Source organism: Scatophagus argus, chromosome 11, assembly GCF_020382885.2.
Source record: "Scatophagus argus isolate fScaArg1 chromosome 11, fScaArg1.pri, whole genome shotgun sequence".
Taxonomy (NCBI): domain Eukaryota; kingdom Metazoa; phylum Chordata; class Actinopteri; family Scatophagidae; genus Scatophagus; species Scatophagus argus.
In genome coordinates this window covers 1,875,156-1,894,799 of record NC_058503.1, presented here as the reverse complement: position 1 = coordinate 1,894,799, position 19,644 = coordinate 1,875,156, and the positions used below count along the sequence as shown (strand labels likewise).

At 40.3% G+C, this 19,644-nt stretch overlaps 2 protein-coding genes across 3 annotated transcripts; one reads left to right on the top strand and one right to left on the bottom strand.

Moving 5' to 3' along the window:
• Positions 1 to 4,457: 4,457 nt before the first annotated feature.
• On the bottom strand, positions 4,458 to 11,745 carry dnajb11 (DnaJ heat shock protein family (Hsp40) member B11). Its single transcript, XM_046404182.1, has 10 exons — positions 11,565 to 11,745; positions 10,946 to 11,102; positions 10,262 to 10,359; positions 9,050 to 9,182; positions 8,719 to 8,861; positions 7,331 to 7,413; positions 7,191 to 7,248; positions 6,954 to 7,065; positions 6,626 to 6,785; positions 4,458 to 5,586 (listed from the first exon to the last, which is right to left on the bottom strand). The coding sequence occupies exons 1-10, from the start codon at positions 11,636 to 11,638 to the stop codon at positions 5,522 to 5,524; spliced, it is 1,083 nt and encodes a 360-aa protein (XP_046260138.1). The 5' UTR covers positions 11,639 to 11,745; the 3' UTR covers positions 4,458 to 5,521.
• An 88-nt stretch (positions 11,746 to 11,833) lies between these two features.
• Positions 11,834 to 18,842, top strand: tbccd1 (TBCC domain containing 1). Of its 2 annotated transcripts, none has more exons than XM_046404180.1 (9): positions 11,834 to 12,029; positions 12,720 to 12,784; positions 12,868 to 13,134; positions 13,404 to 13,562; positions 13,745 to 13,861; positions 14,596 to 14,845; positions 15,340 to 15,526; positions 15,618 to 16,148; positions 16,689 to 18,842. In XM_046404180.1, exons 1-9 carry the CDS (start codon positions 11,981 to 11,983, stop codon positions 16,900 to 16,902), a joined length of 1,839 nt encoding a protein of 612 aa, XP_046260136.1. In that variant the 5' UTR covers positions 11,834 to 11,980; the 3' UTR covers positions 16,903 to 18,842. The 2 variants fall into 2 exon arrangements, with proteins under 2 accessions (XP_046260136.1, XP_046260137.1); XM_046404181.1 differs by having other exon boundaries at positions 11,873 to 12,175.
• The last annotated feature ends 802 nt before the right edge of the window (positions 18,843 to 19,644 follow it).

The following is a 19,644-nucleotide window of genomic DNA, read 5'->3' as shown; positions in this document are numbered from 1 at the left end:
AAATAAATGTTAGTGCGGGGAGGACTCAGGGGGAGAGAGAGAGAGAGAGAGAGAGAGAGAGAGAGGAGGAGGAAAGGAGAGACAGAGAGAGAGAGGGAAAGAGAGAGAGTGAGATCCATAATGACAGTTGACTATGTTTAGCCCCCAGAAAGACATTGGGATAAACAGCAGCTCGTCCTAGCTAACAGGAGGGCTTTAAGTCGCTGAACTGAAAACCCCCAAAGCCACTTTTTCCTGCCCACATTGGCCATAATGAGAGCTCCACCATTCAATTGTTGAATAGTTGAGGCTTTTCCTTTTGAGGTGACTGGCTTTAATATAGCAACACGACATACACAGTGAAGCAATGGACGTCCCCAACAGTGTTCAAAGCTGTGGCGGGATAAGGACACGGCTGACATGCATTATTCCTTACAAAAGCTGCCCTTTGTTTGCTTTATGCTCAAATCCCACAAATTGTAGGCTTTGTCCGTCAACGTGTCTTATTTCGGGCAGAGCCCCCCCCAACCCCCCCACCCCACTCCCCACCCCGCTGTCCTCCCTAGCCTTGGCATGTGTTGAATCTTCACACCACCAATAACTCCATACGCACATTGAAAACAATCAGATTACATTTTTGTTTTCTCTTATTGTTTTCTTGTTTTCTCTCATTTATCCTTCCTGCAGCCTTATGAGGGCTTTAAGGGCAGGAGGTAACCTGTCAATCTGTACGCTGCTCAGCTCAGAGATTCAAGATTCTCCACATTTTTAAGAACCTTCATGAAGGTGTCATTTCCACTTTCCTGCCTCCTTGTAAAAGATCTCTGTTTTATTTTAGAAGCTTATTAGCAATGTAAACGTGATAGAATTTTCAGAATTATATTGTTACTCAATAAATCTAATCTGAAATGCCTTTAAGGAAAGAAAAAATTATTGTTTTTGTTTCCTCGGAGAAACAAAGAAATAGCCAAAAGACAATCATGGAATATATACATTGACAATAAGTCATTGATAAATTCTTCCCTTTGAACAGGACTAGGTATCGATACCCGATACCTAAGATATCAAATGAAATAACCCAGTGCCAAGTAGTTTTGATATTTTGCCAGTCAAACAATGCCTGCATTGAATCTTTTTTGGACCCAGATCTAGAACAAAAATGCCTATTGGTGTGGTTTACTACAACAGAGACAACCCATATAGTTTGTGTCATGGTGAAGGCTAGCATGATGTATTTGACAGATTTGGGAGTTCAATGTACTTCAAATAAAGTACTTTCTGTGTATTAGTATCACTTGAATGGTACTGGTATTTTATTACCCAGCCCTGCTTTTGAAGAACAGCCTGTCTTTATAAAAATAGAAAAACTTATTTATACATAATACAAAATGCATTAATACATAACTTCTACACAATAACGCTACATGACATGAGGAGTTTGCACTTATCCCAGGACTAAGGACAGCCCAGGGTCAGCTCTTAGCCCAGGGTTATCCTTTACACTGTGGAATGTTGCTAGACTACTGTTGTTTACTTTAGCTCAGTTTCACACTGGCACATTATGATCTTGTGTTTAGTGGATTCCCAAGGGAACCCCCCCCCCCCCACCCCACCCCACAACCCAAGGCTAACCCTGCTCCAAAAGAGGGTCAGCAATCCTAGGCTAAAGTTGGTGTTAGAGTTAGTCTGCTTTGGAATGGGCCATGATTTTTCAAGAGCTTTCGTAGCCTGGAGCTAATAAGGTGCTAAGAATTAGGGAATTAGCTTACCTGTGCGAAATGCAGTGCCAAGACTGTCATCAGAATTTGTTTTGGCAGTACAATTTGGGAGATATAATTCACTTGAATTTCATTTGGGATTCAACCCTTAAGGTCTAAAGAAAATACCTCCTCATCAATATATGAACCTATTAACCCAGTTTCAGTGGATTATTTTAATGTCCATTTTCATTATGAAAACCTACAGCCTCAAATAACAAAGATATTAATGCTTAAGTATGCTTTTACATCTCCTTTTCCTTGGATTTCAAGCAATTTTATTCTGTGTTTAGAATATTATAATAAAACAGCAAAATGATGTCAGTGCTTGAGTCATTTTAGGGAAGGACTGGTAACACTTCTATATTCTGCATTGAGTAATGCTTCAGTGTCGTTTTGGGGGCTGTACTCTTTACAAATTCTGCATTTGACAGGTCAGGCACCATTAACTAAGCACACTGCCAAGTCAGAGCAGGTCAAAACATCCATTGGCGCCGCCACACACACACACACACACACACACACACACACACACACACACACACACACACACACAAACTCCAGATTGCTCAATTAGCCCTCCTTTAGCCTGTGCCTCTCTTAACCCTGCAGCCATGCTTATAAGTCATTACACTCAGGGTCAAGTGTGATCCCTGTGCTTATCTGGATCAACAACTGGCAAGTGCAGGCGCTCTCTTGTGCACATGCGCGCATGCACACACACACGCAAACACAGTCGTGTTTCCATCACTTCTGGGGACATTACATAGACTTACATTCATTTCCTGGAGGCTTAACCACCACCTAACCATAACAATAAACATGACTTGTCTAATCCTAACCCTTACCTTAACCTAACTCTAACCTCAGCCTAACCTTAAAGCAAGTTTTCACTCTAATATTTTGATTTAGAGTGATGATTTACATTGTGAGAATTTGCATTTGGTCCCCATAAGTAAGGCGGGTCCTCATAATGTGACTGTGTAAACATACTTTTGTCCCCACAACTACTGGAATAAACGTGCGCGCACATACACACAGGCGTTCACTGCACACATAGATTCAAACTACACAGACTTGAGCAATAAAAAGTGATTTAGGGAGGGATGTGACTGAAGAGGCAATGCTGCCCTCGTGTGCACTATAATTTGTAAACACAAGCGGTTACAAGGTATTATTTGTGGATAATTGGTAAATCCCCAACATAACTCACCCTGCCCTCTCTTCTTTGAATCAAATCTCAGAGGGGGTCACAAACAGTCACCTCAGATACTGTTTACAGTGTACACCCTGATCAGTCCTGCAAATCCATGAGTAGACACATGGACATGTGTTTTGTTCAGGTACTGATCCCACAATTGGAATCTTGGAGCCAAGAATGGGTCTTTTGAGAAATATTCCCAGATCATGTACATACTTTAGCTCTATGGTGGCCTTAAATGATCTAAGTCTCACTGGTCCTATTGGTATGTAATAGCTGGAGGTGAAACAGAGATGTATCACAAAGCTGGATCACAAAGTGTCTCTTGTCCTCTCTGGAGCTGCTTCAGTTTGAAAATGACTATGGGATGTGCGGTGGGACAGGGAGGAAACTCCCTTTACCACAGCTCTGCTATCTCTGTGGGAGTTCATTATACACACAGACTGGCCACACACGAATGCAAACGCATACACACACATACTCATTCATAAGCACATATTGTACGTGTAATATGCACACATGCAATATCTACAACATCACAAAGTCTGTGACATGAACATTGGTGGGAAGATGTGAAGGCCCACACCATTCACCACACCGTAAACTAACCATTATGAATATGATTCTGTGGATGTCCTCTGCCCCACCCATGCACACAGACTCCCTGACAACTCTCCACCCACAAGGTGTAGGGTGAGTGTGTCAGGGCCAAGGATAGAGTGGCGTGCCTGATGTCTATGACACTGAACCACTTGAGTTCAGATGGCAGCTGTTACAGTAAAACACACAGAAGAGTAAAGCCACTAAGGGGTCACAGGGTCAGGACATGTTAGGGGGTCATCCTCCTAACATATGGACCACACACACACACCTATACTTCCTATATGACACTGCTCACAAGGGCAGTATATATCCTGAATAACATGAAGTAAGTATGAGTAACTGGGTCATAATTTTTTGACAGAGATACAGTTTTTAAAAAGCAATACTGTGCTGCCCCAAGTGGCTGAAAATGGAAACAAAAATAATTAAAAAAAAAATATATAAAATGCAAAATGCAAAAATTTTCCACATCAAGTTGTAAAGATAAAATTGGTCCTCAGGAGAAGTAAAGAGGAAAGTACAAGAGTTCACACACATACAATCAGGTTTTGATTAAAGATGTTCTTATTCCCCAAAACGGATCAAAGAAAATCCCCCAAATTTGGGGTCACTCATTTCAGACTATAAAAATAAGACAAAGTTTCTCTGTAAGGAATCTCTAATCCCTCTTTACCGTGACGCAAGTTTAAGCTCAGCATCTCAGGAAACTCTTTTTGCGTGGCTACAATGCTAGTCCAAAGGCTAACTGGATCCACAGTTAGTGCAACCTGACAGGTCAGTTTCAGGGCAAAACGTTTCCCACCATTACTCAAAACCCTCCAGCATCTCTCCCAGTCCTTCTACACCACCTTCACTTACCATTAACTAGACTTTGATGTCATCTGCTGGTGAATTTGGGGTATGACAGTTCACCAGAATTTGTATAAATCTTTATTTATAGTCAGTTAAAAGTACATTATCCCTAGTACACTCAGTAAAAACGGCCAAATAATTCACATTTAAGGCCAAGACAATTTGAGGGCAGAATTGCAGTTGATAGTAAAAACACAAGAAGGGAAATCCTACAAACACGTAATGAACCAGAAATCCAGCTGTCAATACTTGAAAACTAAACTGCAGTCAGTAAGGAGCAGCAATACCCAACAGAGATTCTGACACTTCATGGCCTGAAGTCCCTTTGATTAAGAAGTACCCAGACAGGGAGCGTGTTCGAGGTTGTGTGATATGAAAGTTCTCTACGGCGGTGCTGGAGGATGTGCAAACTGCCCATATGAATAAAGACAAGAAGAAAAGTTCACGGTTTGAGAGGTCAGCTCTTGCGGCAGTGAACCTGTAGGCTGTGCAACGTGGACAGTTTTCCTGTCACAATGTGTCAAATGCAAAGAGACAAGAGGCAACAGAAATTAGGACAACTAAACCACAACAAATGAGCTTTGTTCTTCCCCATTTACAAAGAATTAGGGAACAGGAATCGAACCAGAACAAAAAAAAAAACAAAAAACAAAAAACGTTCCTTACTCAACAGGTGAAGCTGTTACATTCAGAACACAAATAAGAACAGCAGATTATCTTCAGGTCTTGCACAGGTTTAAAGTTGTTCAAGGGTTTTGGGGAATTTTCTTGTTTTTCTTAAGTCCAGTTTGTCAGTATCTCAGCAAGTGTTTGATCGTCAGAGAGAAAGAAGTGAATTTGATTTTAAAAAGCAAACAAAAAGGCCTTATTTTAATAGAACGAGGGGACAAAAAACAATCAACAGAGATATGGCATTCTTTGCATTTCTACACTTCAAATAAAACATCTGTGCCACTGCTGTCAAAATGTAGAACATTAAAAACAAACTGAATTCAAGCCATCCTGAGAACAATCTGAAAATAATAAATACACCCTGGCCAGAATTACAGAGCACCCTCCTCTGAACGACTGAAGATGTATGTGTGTGTTTGTGTCAGATAACTCAGTCCAGGCTGCATCTGTTAGTGTGTTAGTATCCTTGTAGTCCATTGTAAATCTTCTGTACAGAGCCCTGCTTCAGAAGATTCCGAATACCTGCAAGAACAGCAACAGCAACATATAAAAACAGATTATTATATTATATATTATATTAAAGATTATCTTCAAATCTCAGATATGGTACAAAAATGTACTATGATTCTATTGGCTACTGTCGTAAGTGTGAAAACCATTTAAACACTGACAGCACATATTTCCTAGCAAAAGAATAACAAAATCTCCAAATGTACTAAAAAAAAAAACCAAAAGACTAAATAAATTAATTATATCTAGTCTAATTAATTAAATTAATTAGACTAGATTTGCTAGTAGTGTTTGTTAGTGGTACACCAGAGATTTTGTAAGTGACTTTTAGTCAGTTTTAGTGAGAGTCAAGCTCCAAAATCTAGCATAAGGTTGTCACAAGTATTGTTTCTTCAATATTATTACAATACTGCATGTTTGAAATCATACAACATCCACATCTGAGGGCATCAAAAGTACCAAAGCCATCAAAAAATTATTATAAAGTTTTCATATGAGACATTATTACAAATGTGTTGGTATGTGTTTAATGTGTTTTATGTAGCAGCACTGTGCGCAGGTTGTTCATTAAAAAAAAAAACAAAACAAAAAAAGATCCTACGACTTTTTTTGTTGTGGTATTAAAAGAAGTATGGGTTTATATGTTTTTTTTATGTTTTAAAGCAGGTATTGTATCAACTCTGGTATTGTGACAACTTTAACTAGAAATTACATTTTAAAAATTACAGTACAACCAGGGGTCGAGGAAGTACTCAGGTCATTTACTTAAATAAACGCATTAATATCACACTGTGGTATTAACCCTAACCCTGCAATGAAAATATTATGTATGTAAGTATAGTCAGGAATAAAATTGCTTAAGTAAATGCACTTAGTTACATGATAACTGAGTAAATGATAAATACCCATGTCTGCTCCCTTTAAATGTAAGTAATGAAGGAGAGTAACTTGTCCTTTTCAGTTGTGCTGTGAACTAAAGTCATTTTTCCCAGTGCTCATTGTGTCGGGACAAATGTCTCAGCAAGACCTTCAACACCTCCCACACTCTCACCATCTTTCTGCTGCTCATCGAGCTGTGTCTGAGGGAACTCCACGTCGAAGGTGATGATGAGGGAACCTCGTATGTTGATGTTGTCAAAGTTTGGCAGGCCCTCTCCCTTCTTCCACATTCGAGCACCAGGCTTGGTGATCTTATCTCTCACTATATGGACCTGTTGTGCGAAAACAGTTCACTGCCACTGCCCTCTTTTTCTTTTTAAATATGAGCTTTTAAATAGTCTTTAACTAGCTTTTAATCATCTGAAACATACACAGAAGATAACAACTGCCCATCTTAGGACATTCTGTAAAAAAAAAAAAAAAAAAAATAAGTACAGAACCTTGTGTCCATCCAGATGTACAATGTCCATCTCAAAGCCGACCAGCGCCTCAACCAGGGAGATGGTGACATTGGTGTACAGGTCATCTCCTCTGCGTTCAAATACAGGATGCCTAAAAGAAAAGCATCCCCATATCACATCATACTATGTTACTGATCTACTACTGGGGTTAGCTATTTTGTTGCTCACCACAGACGCACAAGTAAAGTTTCACAGTAAATAAAATCATAATCTTACTTTAACACCTTGATGCGGAAACGTAGATCTCCAGGCTCACCATCAATATGGGGTTCCCCTGTGGTCACATATGATAACGACAATATTTGTAAACAAAAACAAACAAAAAATGATTTCAATGAAGTTTTAAGGACATTTACCTTCTCCAATGAAAGGGTACTCCATTTCATCTCTCACTCCCTGTTCAATTTCCACCTCCAACGTCCTCTCTTCATTTACCAGCCTGTGGTTAAGAATAGATAGAAAATATGTGTGATATTACGCTTGGACAACTTCTTACCTAAATGCTTTAAAACCTCTAATATACAATCAGTTGCCACATTATTACATACAGTTAGCTAATGCAGTCTAATACAGCATGAAATAGTCTTCGTGATGTGGTTCAGTTTTTGTTGTCAGCTGTATGATCATTTGGAAAGCTGCAGTTTGTGCTGTTGTTGACCTGTACTGCATTATACTGACAGATGTTTCTATTATTTTGCCCATTCTGTTTATTCAAAGGAGGGTAGGTAAAATAACAGAAACACCTCCTTCAACAGCAACACATTTATGGTCCAAGATTATAAAGCTGAATCAACACCTGTTTATATTTTTCTATGAAAGAGATCTTATTCTGTAAACTCAACCCAAAGGCAAACAGAACACAAACACTATCAGCACCACCTTGTACCACCAAGGGTGTTGTGGAAAAGAGAAGCAATATATACACAATATATAATATATATATATAGTATGGATGCACACTATACCATTAGACATGTTACACAGACACACACAGATTTGAGATCTGTAGCAGAAGAAGGACACCCTAAGAGGCCAACTTAGGATGGATATAATGCTCCTTTCATACTGGACAAAAAAACCCCACTAACATCTGATTTTTGTCTTCAGTGGGAAAGGATACAATCTGCTTTCACTCCCGGGTCAAATGGCTGCAGTAGTCACAGGTTTTTAAATCGGCTCTAGTTCCAAGTGATAGAAACATAACACTTGGGTGCACAAGCTAATGTTTTTTTTCCTTCAGCACATGGCTATGACGCCCGCTGAAGCTGAGGACACTGGGGTGCAATACTTCTCCATCTGACTCTGTTCAAGCAGTGCTCGAAGAAAAAGAGACTGAAGTAAAAGATACCAAGAGGTAACCATGGTAACATTGTCACTGTCCTCTATGTCAGTACCCGATGCATATTGGAAGTCAACAGAGATGGGAAGGAAATGATGGCTCACTCTTTAGCTACTTCCACTATCAGCTGTGGGGAAAAAAATCAATGTGTTTAATTCAGAGTGTTGTTGATCAGGACTTTTAACAACAAGTGGATGCAGTCTGATGAGATATATAATCTACTGTGCCTTGTTTTCCAGGTGGTTTGTGAAGTCTGAATTGAATAGAGCCCCCAAAAAAGTACTGTAAATTGTTCACAGTCTGTAAAATCAGTTGCCTTAATTAAGTCTGGGTTGAAATCTAATTTTAAATTGTGATGTGCGTTACCTGCATTATTAAGGATGCCAACGACAAGTGGCCACTTACTTTACATTGGGACACTCATCGCACACCATCTCCTGAGTCATCTGAAAGCGGCCAGGTCCGAGCTGCGTCGTCCTCATTTCCTGTCTGCAGTTACACTTCCTTTTGCCAGGGGCTTCTTTGGCTATAGGCTTATTACGCACAACCTGTGAAACAAACAGTTTAAGAAAAGATTATTCAAACAAAGTACATGAATTAATTGCGAGGGAGTAAATCAGATGATGAATCAAGACATTTTGTAGCTGCAAACAGACAACTTCAGTGAAAGTGCAAAACTTCAAATATTGGTATTGAGTTCAGGTCGCTCAGTTAGAGAACAGGGCGTTCTCCTCACCTCAACAAAGTTCCCAGAGTACACCTCTTCCAGCGTAACCTCCAGGTCTAATATGATGTCATTTCCTCTGGGGATGTTCCTGTCCTGTTGCTGTCGGTTGCCTCCAAACATGAACCCAAAGTCACCAAAGAAGCTACAGAAAAAGGACAGAATAAGGGGAACGTTTAAGAAATACATACATATACACTCAGTTTAATCTGTGATTTGATTTAGCAACATTCTGTTTCCAAAAAATACTTGGCTATGATATCCATGTTTTTTTTGAGTTTGTAGCAAATATCCCCAAAACAATCTTAATCTTGTAGATGAATTTCCCTGATGGGCAGATTCAGCCTAATTATAAAAATCTCCACAAGGAAAAAATAATCTTATGTTATTACTGCAGGTATCTAGCTCTATCCCTATCTAATTTGTTTTAATTTGATTTAATCTGTCTAAGTTTTGAGATAAATTGCTTAAGATTTCTCTATCAAGCCAATATAACATAGGTGAGAGGAACCCCGGTCTGTAATTTCTGCTGTTAGGGGCGTCTCTAACAAAAACAAATAATAACAAAATACAGAGTTTGATTATATAGTGAAATAGGGAGGGTTAGTAGGTGTTTTTGGTTTTAAAATTCCCAGATTTCTCTGGGTTTCAATATTGTTATAAACATTTGGGATAATGTAATTACAGAATTGAACAAAGATAAAGAAAATCCTAGTCATTTTTAAACATTTTAATGCAGAAATGTTACATATTATGTCTTTTAAAAAAAGACTGAGAGCAACATCTCTTCTCAGAATCACTGTCACACTGACACACATTCAGGGTGTGACCTGATACTCTTGATGATCCACTGAAAACAATGGTATGAACTCTCTCATTGATTGATAAATTAGCTCCAGCAGATACTGTTCACAATTAGATCTGTGAATGATCCAAATGGCCCACTATGATGTTTTCATTCAATGCTTCTATTCACCTGGACTGTAGAGCGGTGGAGAAAAGAGTCGCACATGGATCTTTCAAAAAGCAGGAAAATATGACCAAATGATCTGCATGGCTGGACAGTTATAGCTAGTTTTCTTTTTTTTGTTTTGTCTTTTGGGTGAACCAGCTCTTTAAGCTGTCACTATTGACCTTTACACTAGTTTACATCAGCTGCATACAGTAAACTATTCCATTGCTTTATTTGTCCTGCATAAAAGCAAATGAGTTCATGAAACCAACCTTGAGAAGATATCATTGTGCGAGCTGTGGTGACCCTCTTTAAGTCCATCTTCCCCATAAGCATCATACTGTTTCCTTTTCTCCTCATCTGAGAGCACCTACAAATGAACAAGCTGTCAGTCACAAAATCACCAAATTCTGTGTAAAATGTGTTTTTAGTCACATCTTACACAGGTGAGGAGCCAATAACATAAATACGTTTTCAATACAATGCACTCCAATACAATGTATAGTGTAAACAACTAGATTACAAAATATAAAAGCACACACCATCAACGCCTCTTTTACTGTCTTAAGTGAACTTGATTATTAGAATATTCACGAAAGCAATTATTTGCAAACTCATAAAAAAGCAATATGAAAACATGACACAGAAACACCTGCAGCACTTATCTGAATCCACTCTAAATGCCAGTTGTGCTGCGGAACAGCCAATCAGATACAGCCACACCGTATAGCTGACCAATCACAGTGACGTATCGTTTCCAACAACAACCAAATAGCTAGCGTACAGAGGACTTTATCAGTGCCTGCGGCACTTCCGGACACAGTCACAATTTCCGTACAAAATCTACTATATGGGTTCTTGACAGTTTTACAAGTACAACCATCTTTTAAGTCCAAGTTTACTGCCCTTCTTTTTAGCTATCTCTGGCATCAAATACACAATATCAATAAACCCACCTCATAAGCCGCCCCCAAGTCTGCAAATTTGTCTTGAGCTTTGGGGTCGTCTGGGTTTCTGTCGGGGTGTAACTGAAGAGCCAGTTTTCTGTAGGCCTTCTTGATGTCCCTGATTGATGCACTCTTGCTCACTCCCAAGATTTTATAGAAATCTCGCCTAGAGGAGAGAAGGAGGTAACAGGGTTAAGGATGACAAAGAAACTCATAGTAGGAAGCACGTGTACCAAACAAGAAAAGCTGTGTTTAGATAACACCTCTGTTGCTTTTACATACTGAATTATTGTTGATAAACAGCCAGCTAGCGGCAGTCACTGGGATGGAAGCCGGTTTCGTATTCCTGGTTTGAAGGCTAGTTCCTAGATAAATAAGCTAGCTAACTAAGCTAGCTAACTATTCATTCAGAAATGACTGTTACAGTCCTTGGTTGCTGTATGTAAACTCTCAACGCTACCTATATAGCAGCGAAACGCAGCGAAACACGTATTAGCAAGTTAGCTCAGTGTGTGAGTACACTCCACGCATGTAGAGCAGGTCTAGACCAATCACAGTTAAACATGTGTACCACCTGGCGATGCTGTTTCAAGACTGTGCGCGTTCTTTCTAAGCCCGGACGACTTACCCCGCAAGCACTGCCGTAATAACACACAGAAGAAGGCAGCATACATTGCACAGATTCATCCCTTTGCTGGCCATAGATCTCAATATTTTAACAGGAGGTAGAAAAAGAACAGCCGGCTTTGGGAGATTGGAACCCGCTACCAGTCACAAGCCTTCTTCCTCCTGTCAGAAAAAGCCCGCCCACCGGGTGTCAGGAAATCCGCCCTCAGTCAAAACTCCGCCCACCGTTAAAGAAACACCTCTCAACGTCTCTTTCACAATATCATCCGTTGTGTCAGTGTACACTGGTTTACTCGGAAGTGTTGAAAATGTACGTTTGAACTCAACCACCGCAAAAACAGTTTACTGCATGACTTTTACTGTGAAAATAGCTATAAGATCAGATCGAAGCGCGTCCCCGCGACCTGCGCGCAGCAGATGTCTCGGCGGTGGAGAGGAGGGCGCCAAATAGGAAGCAAAACAGCAGGTATGTGTCCGATTCTCGGGTTTGCCTCTAATCACAACAAACCGCATCAACGGCAGGACTCGTTCTCATTTTTTACCTTCACCTGTGAGTGACTGGACCTATTGACACGGAGCATCGCGTTGCCTGGACGAAGACAAAGGCTGAAAGTAAGACAGTTTTTCCCAGTCTCTTGTGCCTTGCTAGCCTTGCTAGCTAACAGTAGCCAAATTAGCTGGCGAGCCCCAAGTTTGGCTAAGTTAACTTTGAGGAATAAAACAATGACAGTTCACTGGGAAAAACAAACAGTTCACTCATTCCCCCTGCTGTCAAACCACCTCTCACGTTCCGTCACAATAAGAAGTGGGTTTTGTGTATATTTATGCAAGCAACTGTCTGAATGGACTAGTTCTAGCTAAGAATCAGCTTGGCTAGCGTGCCAAACTTAATATTATGATAACAAGTCAGGCGCAGGTGACAAGAGCAACCTGTTTGTCAGTTGTCATGGTTGCATTAAAACGTCACGCGATTGCTATGTTAAATGAACGACACAGAAACACGTATTTTTTGTTTATCATCATGGCTGTGCACATGCAGGGTCAGCCTTACTACAGCAATTTATACAGAAAGTATGCTGAATTACTTACGTTGTTCTCTTATGGTTTGAAATTATTGCATATACTGTATCGTCATGTTTTTTTCCGTTCTCTGTAGAGATGGACGCAGAAAGTGTGAGCATATGGCCTCGCATGGAACCCTTCTTACTGGGTGCCTTGCAGGTGAATATACTCTTCTCACCTATGTAATGTATATTGTCTGGTGGATGCAAATTGTCAAATAACTGGAGTTAATGCCTTTATAGGTTGCTCCCTCTTCCAAGCTCAGCCTGCACTATCTTCGCAAGATGGCACTCTATGTGAGAACACGGGACGGTTGCTTTCCCACTTTGGGCTGGCCCATGTGGAGGCATATTGCCTGTGGAAAACTGCAGCTTCCAGAAGACCTTGCATGGCTCTACTTTGAGACCTTTGATCTTCTTATAGGCCACACTCCAGAGGAGAGGCTGGAGTGGGCAGAGTGTCTTTCTCAGTGCTCTTCCAAAAGTGAGCTGGACCAGCAAAGGAGCAAGGTGAAAAAATGACTGGGGTGGAGTACCTGTAGTTCAAATGCCTCAATTCACCTGTGAATGTAATACGAGGCCATTGTCTCAGATAACTGTTTTGTATCCTATGTGACTCTTTCACAAAGGTGTGCTCCTCATTGTGTATTGTATATTATATTGCTGTATGTGTTTTGCTCCAGGCAGAGGTTAAATTTGTTGTAACTCTGTTCTCAAATTTTAGATGGAGCTACACATTGATGTGCATCCCCTGTTTCCTTTTTTCCTATTTATTTCAGTTGTCTGTGGACACACTGCAGTTCCTCCTATTCCTCTACATACAGCAGCTGAACCGTGTATCTCTGCGCACCTCTCTGATTGGTGAAGAGTGGCCCAGTCATCGTACTCGCTCCCCCTCTCCATCAGACCGTGAGGCCAAGACTAGCTCTCAGAATAAGGTCTTTAAGGACAAAAGAATGATAACATTATCATTCTGTCTGTCTGTAATTCCAATTACTACCTATTGCCCAGTTCAAAGCATCTATACTATCATGTGTAAAGTGCAAATATTAGTGTCATCTATACGTTCTCTATGATGATCCACTCATAGTGTTTTTGTTGTTTCTATTTGGTTCAGCAGAACTGGGACGATCAGGCCCATCTGTCATTTGTGCAAAGCCATCTAGCTGAGATTCTGGAGCTGCTGGTGGAACCAGGCCAACTGTCACAATCTGGACAGGCCCTTAAAGACTGCCAGGTCTGTGGACGGCCAGCACACATCTTGGGTTACTCAACAGTAATAGACCTAAAGCCCTAAAGACACCACTCCCATAGCATTGTTTTGGCTGCAGAAGGTGGCTGTTTTAAATGGGGAAAAAAAGAAGCACTAAAAACCCACAGTGCAACATGTGCTCAACATCAAACAGCAGACAGACACAGTCAGAGACTAGACGGTGAACCCAGTGGCACATTTAGCAGCTAAAAAGCCAGATATTTCAGGAGTTGGTTGAGACCAGAAACAGTTAAGAGACATTCATCAGGTGACTCAATTCCAAATGTATGATTATTTTACTCTGAAACGTTTAAATGTGTAATTAAGCAACTCCTTGTTAACAAGTTGACCATGTCAACCTAAAAGGTGGTGAGATGTCAGTGTTGTGTTCACAGGGTTACTTATTTCTGCTGCCCCCAGGTGGCCAAACAAAATCACTCATTGCAGGTTTAAGACTGAAGGTGGTGGTTTTCATTATGATGTTGGTGGTATTTGTTACATTTGAGAACTCTATCAGAGTAAAGAGAGCTATGACTTGTAATTGTGGAAAAAAAGGCTTGTATTACTTGTTATCCTTTGCTTGCAACTGTGCTACTGTGTGTTTATCAGTAGTAATCATCTGTGCTTTTTGCAATTTTGATTAAAAATGAACTTCTAATACAAATTAACATTCACATAATGAGTGCATTGTAGCTGATTTTACAATTGTGTTTTGCCAGATAACCCTGGAGGCTGTGCGGAGCTTGGGCCTGCTGTTGGAGGGCTCAGCATGCCATAGCAGAGCTGTCCAGCCTGTCCACAGGCTGCTGACCAAAGTTCCGCTCCACACACAAGCTGGCTACTCCACACTCAGCCGCTCATTCCCCCTGCACAAGCTACTCTCCTGTCTCCAGCACAGCCTCACACTCAACCCCTTTGGGATAACCGCCTGCCTGCGCTCAGGCAAGAAACTAGCCTGGGCTCAGCAAGGTATGCTAAAATCTAATGGAATTAGGCAGTTTCTGAAAAAATAGGGTGGCAACTAAACATTATTTTCATTGCCAATGAATCTGTGCATTTATTTTCTCAATCAGTTATTTGTTTATAGAGCCACAACAATTAATCATTTGATTAAGAAGTTGACTAAAAGAAAATTTGTCACCAAATATTTTGATTAGTGATTAGTCATTTCTCATGACAAATCAAAAATTTGAAGTTGATTCCAGCTTTTTAAAAATAAGGATTTGTTGCTTTTCGTTCTTTGTTTCTTTTTAATAGTAAATGAAAAGTTTTTCTTTTTTCTTTACCAAAATAGTTGGTGATTAATTTAATAGTTTAAAACTAATTGATCAAGGAACTAAACAGTGCAGCTTCACTCTGTATAATAATTTGCTGTGTGTGTGTGTCTTTTAAGTGTTAAGTTTTTCTTTAAAGACATCACTCTTTCTCTACCTGCCTGTCCACCCTTTCTCTGTGCATTCTAGTGGACGGGGCCATGAAGAGAGCCAAAATAGCCAGAAACACCCACATGGCTCCACTTGGTAGTAAAATAGTACTGATGTCCCAAGTGTTCAAACAGACCCTGGCTAAAACCTCAGACAAACTGACCGGTTCCAACATCAAAATCCACAGATGCTCAGATGCCTTCATATATCTTCTGTCACCTCTCAGGTAAGGTTAGCTTGCATTAATAAAGGTTATGTTTCAGATTTTTTGGATCCAGTTTGTCCATCAAGGGCTTTTGTTACGTGTGCTCCTTCAGATCAGTCAGCGTGGACAAATGTCGTGACAGCACAGTGGTGCTGGGACCTGTTGAGACCAGTGTCCACATCCACAGCTGCCAGAATGTACGGGTGGTGTGTGTGGCTGGCAGGGTTGCCATTGGGGCCTCCTCCTGTTGCACTATCCATGCCTTGACACCCACCCGCCCCTTGCTACTACCTGGAAACACAGATATTACATTGGGGCCTTTCCACACTTTCTACCCATCCCTGGAAGATCATATGGCCAGTGTGGGCCTCGCTGTAGTCCCCAATGCCTGGGATCAACCGTTGCTTCTGGGAACAGAGGGCCTCGTCAACCCCTCGCTCAACACATCCTCCAGCCCAGACCCCACCTGCTACCGCCTGCTGCCCCCAACTGAGTTTAACACACTGGTTGTGCCTTTTGAGATGGAGGGGGACACATGTGAGGTACCAGGGGGGTTGCCTCCTCAATATCAGGCAGCACTCAATGAAAAGCGGAAGAGGATACAGAACTGGCAGAAGACTGTGATTGAGGCCCGGTTGAACAAGTGAGTGACAAGTCTTCACAGCATTATGAGTATGTGGCTTCATCTCATAGTTTTTAAAACACACAGTCATTTATCCATGTATGAAAATAAGTTTTAAATTCCATTGTCCAGCACGCTATTTTAATGAGTGGAAAGTTATAATGGAACAGTCAGTCCAAAAATCAATGAGAATGTGAGTTAGCTGGTGAGATATTATGGAGTTCTGCCACTGGTGTCAGAAAAATTGCTCTAGGGCCTCTACACGATACCAGGTCCTGCTTTATACTTAGTTTAAACGGGGCAAAACAAGTGAGAAAAGACAGGCTTGATACACTGGGTGACATGACAGCCAGACCGATATCAAGTGAGGTCTTCCCATGCTATGGCATTATATTTTTCTGTTGTTTTTGTCTTTGTTTTTTCCAATTTTATTTGTCCATTTTCTTCTGGATTTTCAGTACTTTGCTTGTATTTTGCGCCCGTGCCGTGGCTTTCCTGGTCTGTAATTTCCCAATTTTTTTTTTTTTCCATTTTAATCGATTTCTTGTTTGCATTCTCAAGGGAGCAGAAGCGGCAGTTTAAGGAGCTGGTGGAGGTCAAGTTTCATGAGTGGCTTCTGGAAACAGGGCACAGACACGAACTCGACAGCCTTGTTCCACCCACCGTAGCATCTGTAAAGGACTTAGATGTTCCTGCAGCGAGCACGGCCCGAGTTAATGATACCAAACATACAAGGACTGGACGGACACTTGGACAGTCACCTATGGCTTGTTGAATTGTCGGGTTAGCCTTGTTTTTGTCCTAGCCAGCAGGATAATTGTACTTCTCAGTCAACATGGCATGACAGTTCATGCGTACAGACTACACGTGATCTTACTGTCATCTGGAGCTTCTGTTGATGTTCTTGGTGCAAGTGTTGTTTGGGGCTGCAAATAACCATTATTTTCATTATTGATTGGTCTACCAGTTATTCTCCTGACTAAATGATTAATCTTTAGGTTAGGGCATTCTGAATATTTTAGTCTGAGATCGAACATGAAGGCATCCACAATCTACTTTTTAGGTGAATCGTACAGATGGTGATTTTCAGTCTCCTCTTATCTGTTTCAAAACCTCACCGAATGGAAAAACTACAAGATCAAACCAGAAGTGATGTAGCAGGCTGGACAGAATTGTTGATTGGACAAAGTAATCCATGTGACTCTGCATTGTAAGTAATGCAATGTGAGTTATTGCTTCTTAAGAAAAGGCAGCTAAAATGGCAACTTGACCTGCGTAAACTATGGAGGGTGTGTATTGGCATGCTGTAAGACAACATCACCAGCTACGCTTTCTTTTGGGGAGTTGTCTTTAAAACAAAGATGGGTGTAACACTTGTGAAGTCACAGACTTTTGAAAGGTTGACCATTGGGTGTCATCTTTTGGAGACAAAAAAAAAAACTGAATTTAGCTGAAAACGGTGGCTGCAGCTGAGAAGGAACAAGGACAAGGCACTGACTGACTGACTGGCTGACAGACAGTGATTTCTTGAAAAACTACTTGCTCCTTAATGTATAATAATTCTCAAAATCTGCACTAAGACACAGTTTGAGAACTGAAATCCGCCCAATGTTCTTGTGTAAAAACGTAATGAACTTTTGTGTAAACTTGAGTCAGATGGAGTAGACATTTAGCAACAGTGGAACTCAAAGCATTTACAATTGGTTGTTGCTTTAGTAGAAGCTGTGGTCTGGTTCCTCAAGAAGTGTATTTTTGATACCTTTTACTCTGCCAATTATTTTCATGATCGTTTAGTCCATAAAATGTTAAAAAAATGTGAAAATACTGTTTGCAGTTTCCATAACTTACATCTTCAAATTGCTCCTTTTGTCCAACAAACAGTCCAAAACCAAAAAAACTCTTTTATTTACGATCTTAAACGACAAAGACAAACAGCCTGACATTTAAGAACCTGGACCCAGCTAATGTTTGATATATTTTTAAAAAAAATATTAATCGATCATCAAAATAGTTGGCAACTAATTTTCTTTTGATTATTGCAGCTCTATTTTCTGTTAAAAATAAAGCAATATATTTTCAGTAAGGGAAGTGGACAGATGCACTGAAAGAATGTAAATGATGAATGAATTTAGCACTTTGGGTATTAATGACATGCTAGCGCTCCTGCAGTAACTGACTCAGGTCATAGAATTTCTAGTTTTAATAGAATATCTAAAATAGTAATCAAGAGTTTTCCATTATGGGGTAAAACGAAGGAACATTAACGAAAGTTACTGTAGGTACAGCTGTAGATTCCAAGCTAATCTTTCATATTTTATGTACATAGAGGGCAAGTCAGCCATACCTGTTGATACGTCGCTCTCCATAGACTATATTGCCACTGTGGCCATTTTCCTTTGATGTCATGCTCAGGGTGGGAAGCTCAAACATTGTACTGCTGTGCTCCTGGATGCAAGTCATGTAAATGAGAATTTGACAAATCATTTCATCTCTTCCCTATCGATCAGCCACTCAAGTTGCGATGGATAGTGACAGTCCAGAGGGGCATTGATCATATCCTAAGGTAGAACAATGTTTTTGATGAGTCATTAGCTAACATTAGCATTCAGCCACTTTCAGCTAACATTACCCTTTGGCGGTGTTAGATGATACAACATGATATGTTACTTTGCCAGCTTAATTACATCCTGTGCTTAAATAAATTTGTCTATTGTATGTTGATATTTCAGAATTTATGCTTTTCCTAACAGTAATGCTATACTAAAATTAGGTGTCTAATGGTAGCTAATGGGTTAACATATTTTTTTAAGTTTGTCTTTTAAATATGGCCTGATCTTTTTTTTCTAGCTTCAAATTCAAATGTCTTTTCAGTTAATGATCAGTGAGGTAGTGATGAAAATACTTGTCAGGTTCCCCTACGTTTATGACTTGCAACCTGGAACACAGCAGTATGACATTTAAACTTCCCACCCTCAGCATTACATCAGAGGAAAATGGCTGCCATGTGGATATGGCCTGTGACTGAAACTTTCACTCATGTTGTAGTGTTTTGTTTGTTTGTTTTTTTTTGTAACATGAAAGTACAACAGAAATTTATATTGTGGCCCTATCCTTTAAGTTCCTCAGTAAAATTGACATAGCTGATTTGCTGCCATGCCAAATAGGGTAAAATTCGATGCTTGGTTGGTTTGCAGAACTGTGGCCAGATTATTTTTATTAAATTTACCCTGCCTCCGGTAGCATTTAATATCTCTAGGTGTACTTCAAGCTTCCTGTTTCCACACTCATTAAAGCATGCAAAATTTTGAGTTTTCACAGATTCAGCGACTAATTGTATACAACAGAACCGCTGCATGTGTCTTCGGGGCAGCATGGTGTTGGTTACGGGAAGTTAAGCGAAGGTGGACTTGACAAAAAATATGTGTTAAAATGTTGTTATGTATTGGGGAACATTACTGTAAATGTTTTTTAAAATGCTGCGAAATGTCTACCTGCTGTTGGTTACTTCAGTAACCTG

Excerpts from the sequence above, each read along its gene's own strand:
- dnajb11 (XM_046404182.1), bottom strand. The coding sequence starts at position 11,638 with ATGGCCAGCAAAGGGATGAATCTGTGCAATGTATGCTGCCTTCTTCTG. Across the intron at positions 10,360-10,945 it reads ACTTGGGGGCGGCTTATGAG|GTGCTCTCAGATGAGGAGAA; the intron begins GTGGGTTTATTG and ends GTTCATTTGTAG. Across the intron at positions 7,249-7,330 it reads GTACCCTTTCATTGGAGAAG|GGGAACCCCATATTGATGGT; the intron begins GTAAATGTCCTT and ends ATGTGACCACAG.
- tbccd1 (XM_046404180.1), top strand. The coding sequence starts at position 11,981 with ATGTCTCGGCGGTGGAGAGGAGGGCGCCAAATAGGAAGCAAAACAGCA. Across the intron at positions 15,527-15,617 it reads TATCTTCTGTCACCTCTCAG|ATCAGTCAGCGTGGACAAAT; the intron begins GTAAGGTTAGCT and ends GTGCTCCTTCAG. Across the intron at positions 16,149-16,688 it reads ATTGAGGCCCGGTTGAACAA|GGAGCAGAAGCGGCAGTTTA; the intron begins GTGAGTGACAAG and ends TGCATTCTCAAG.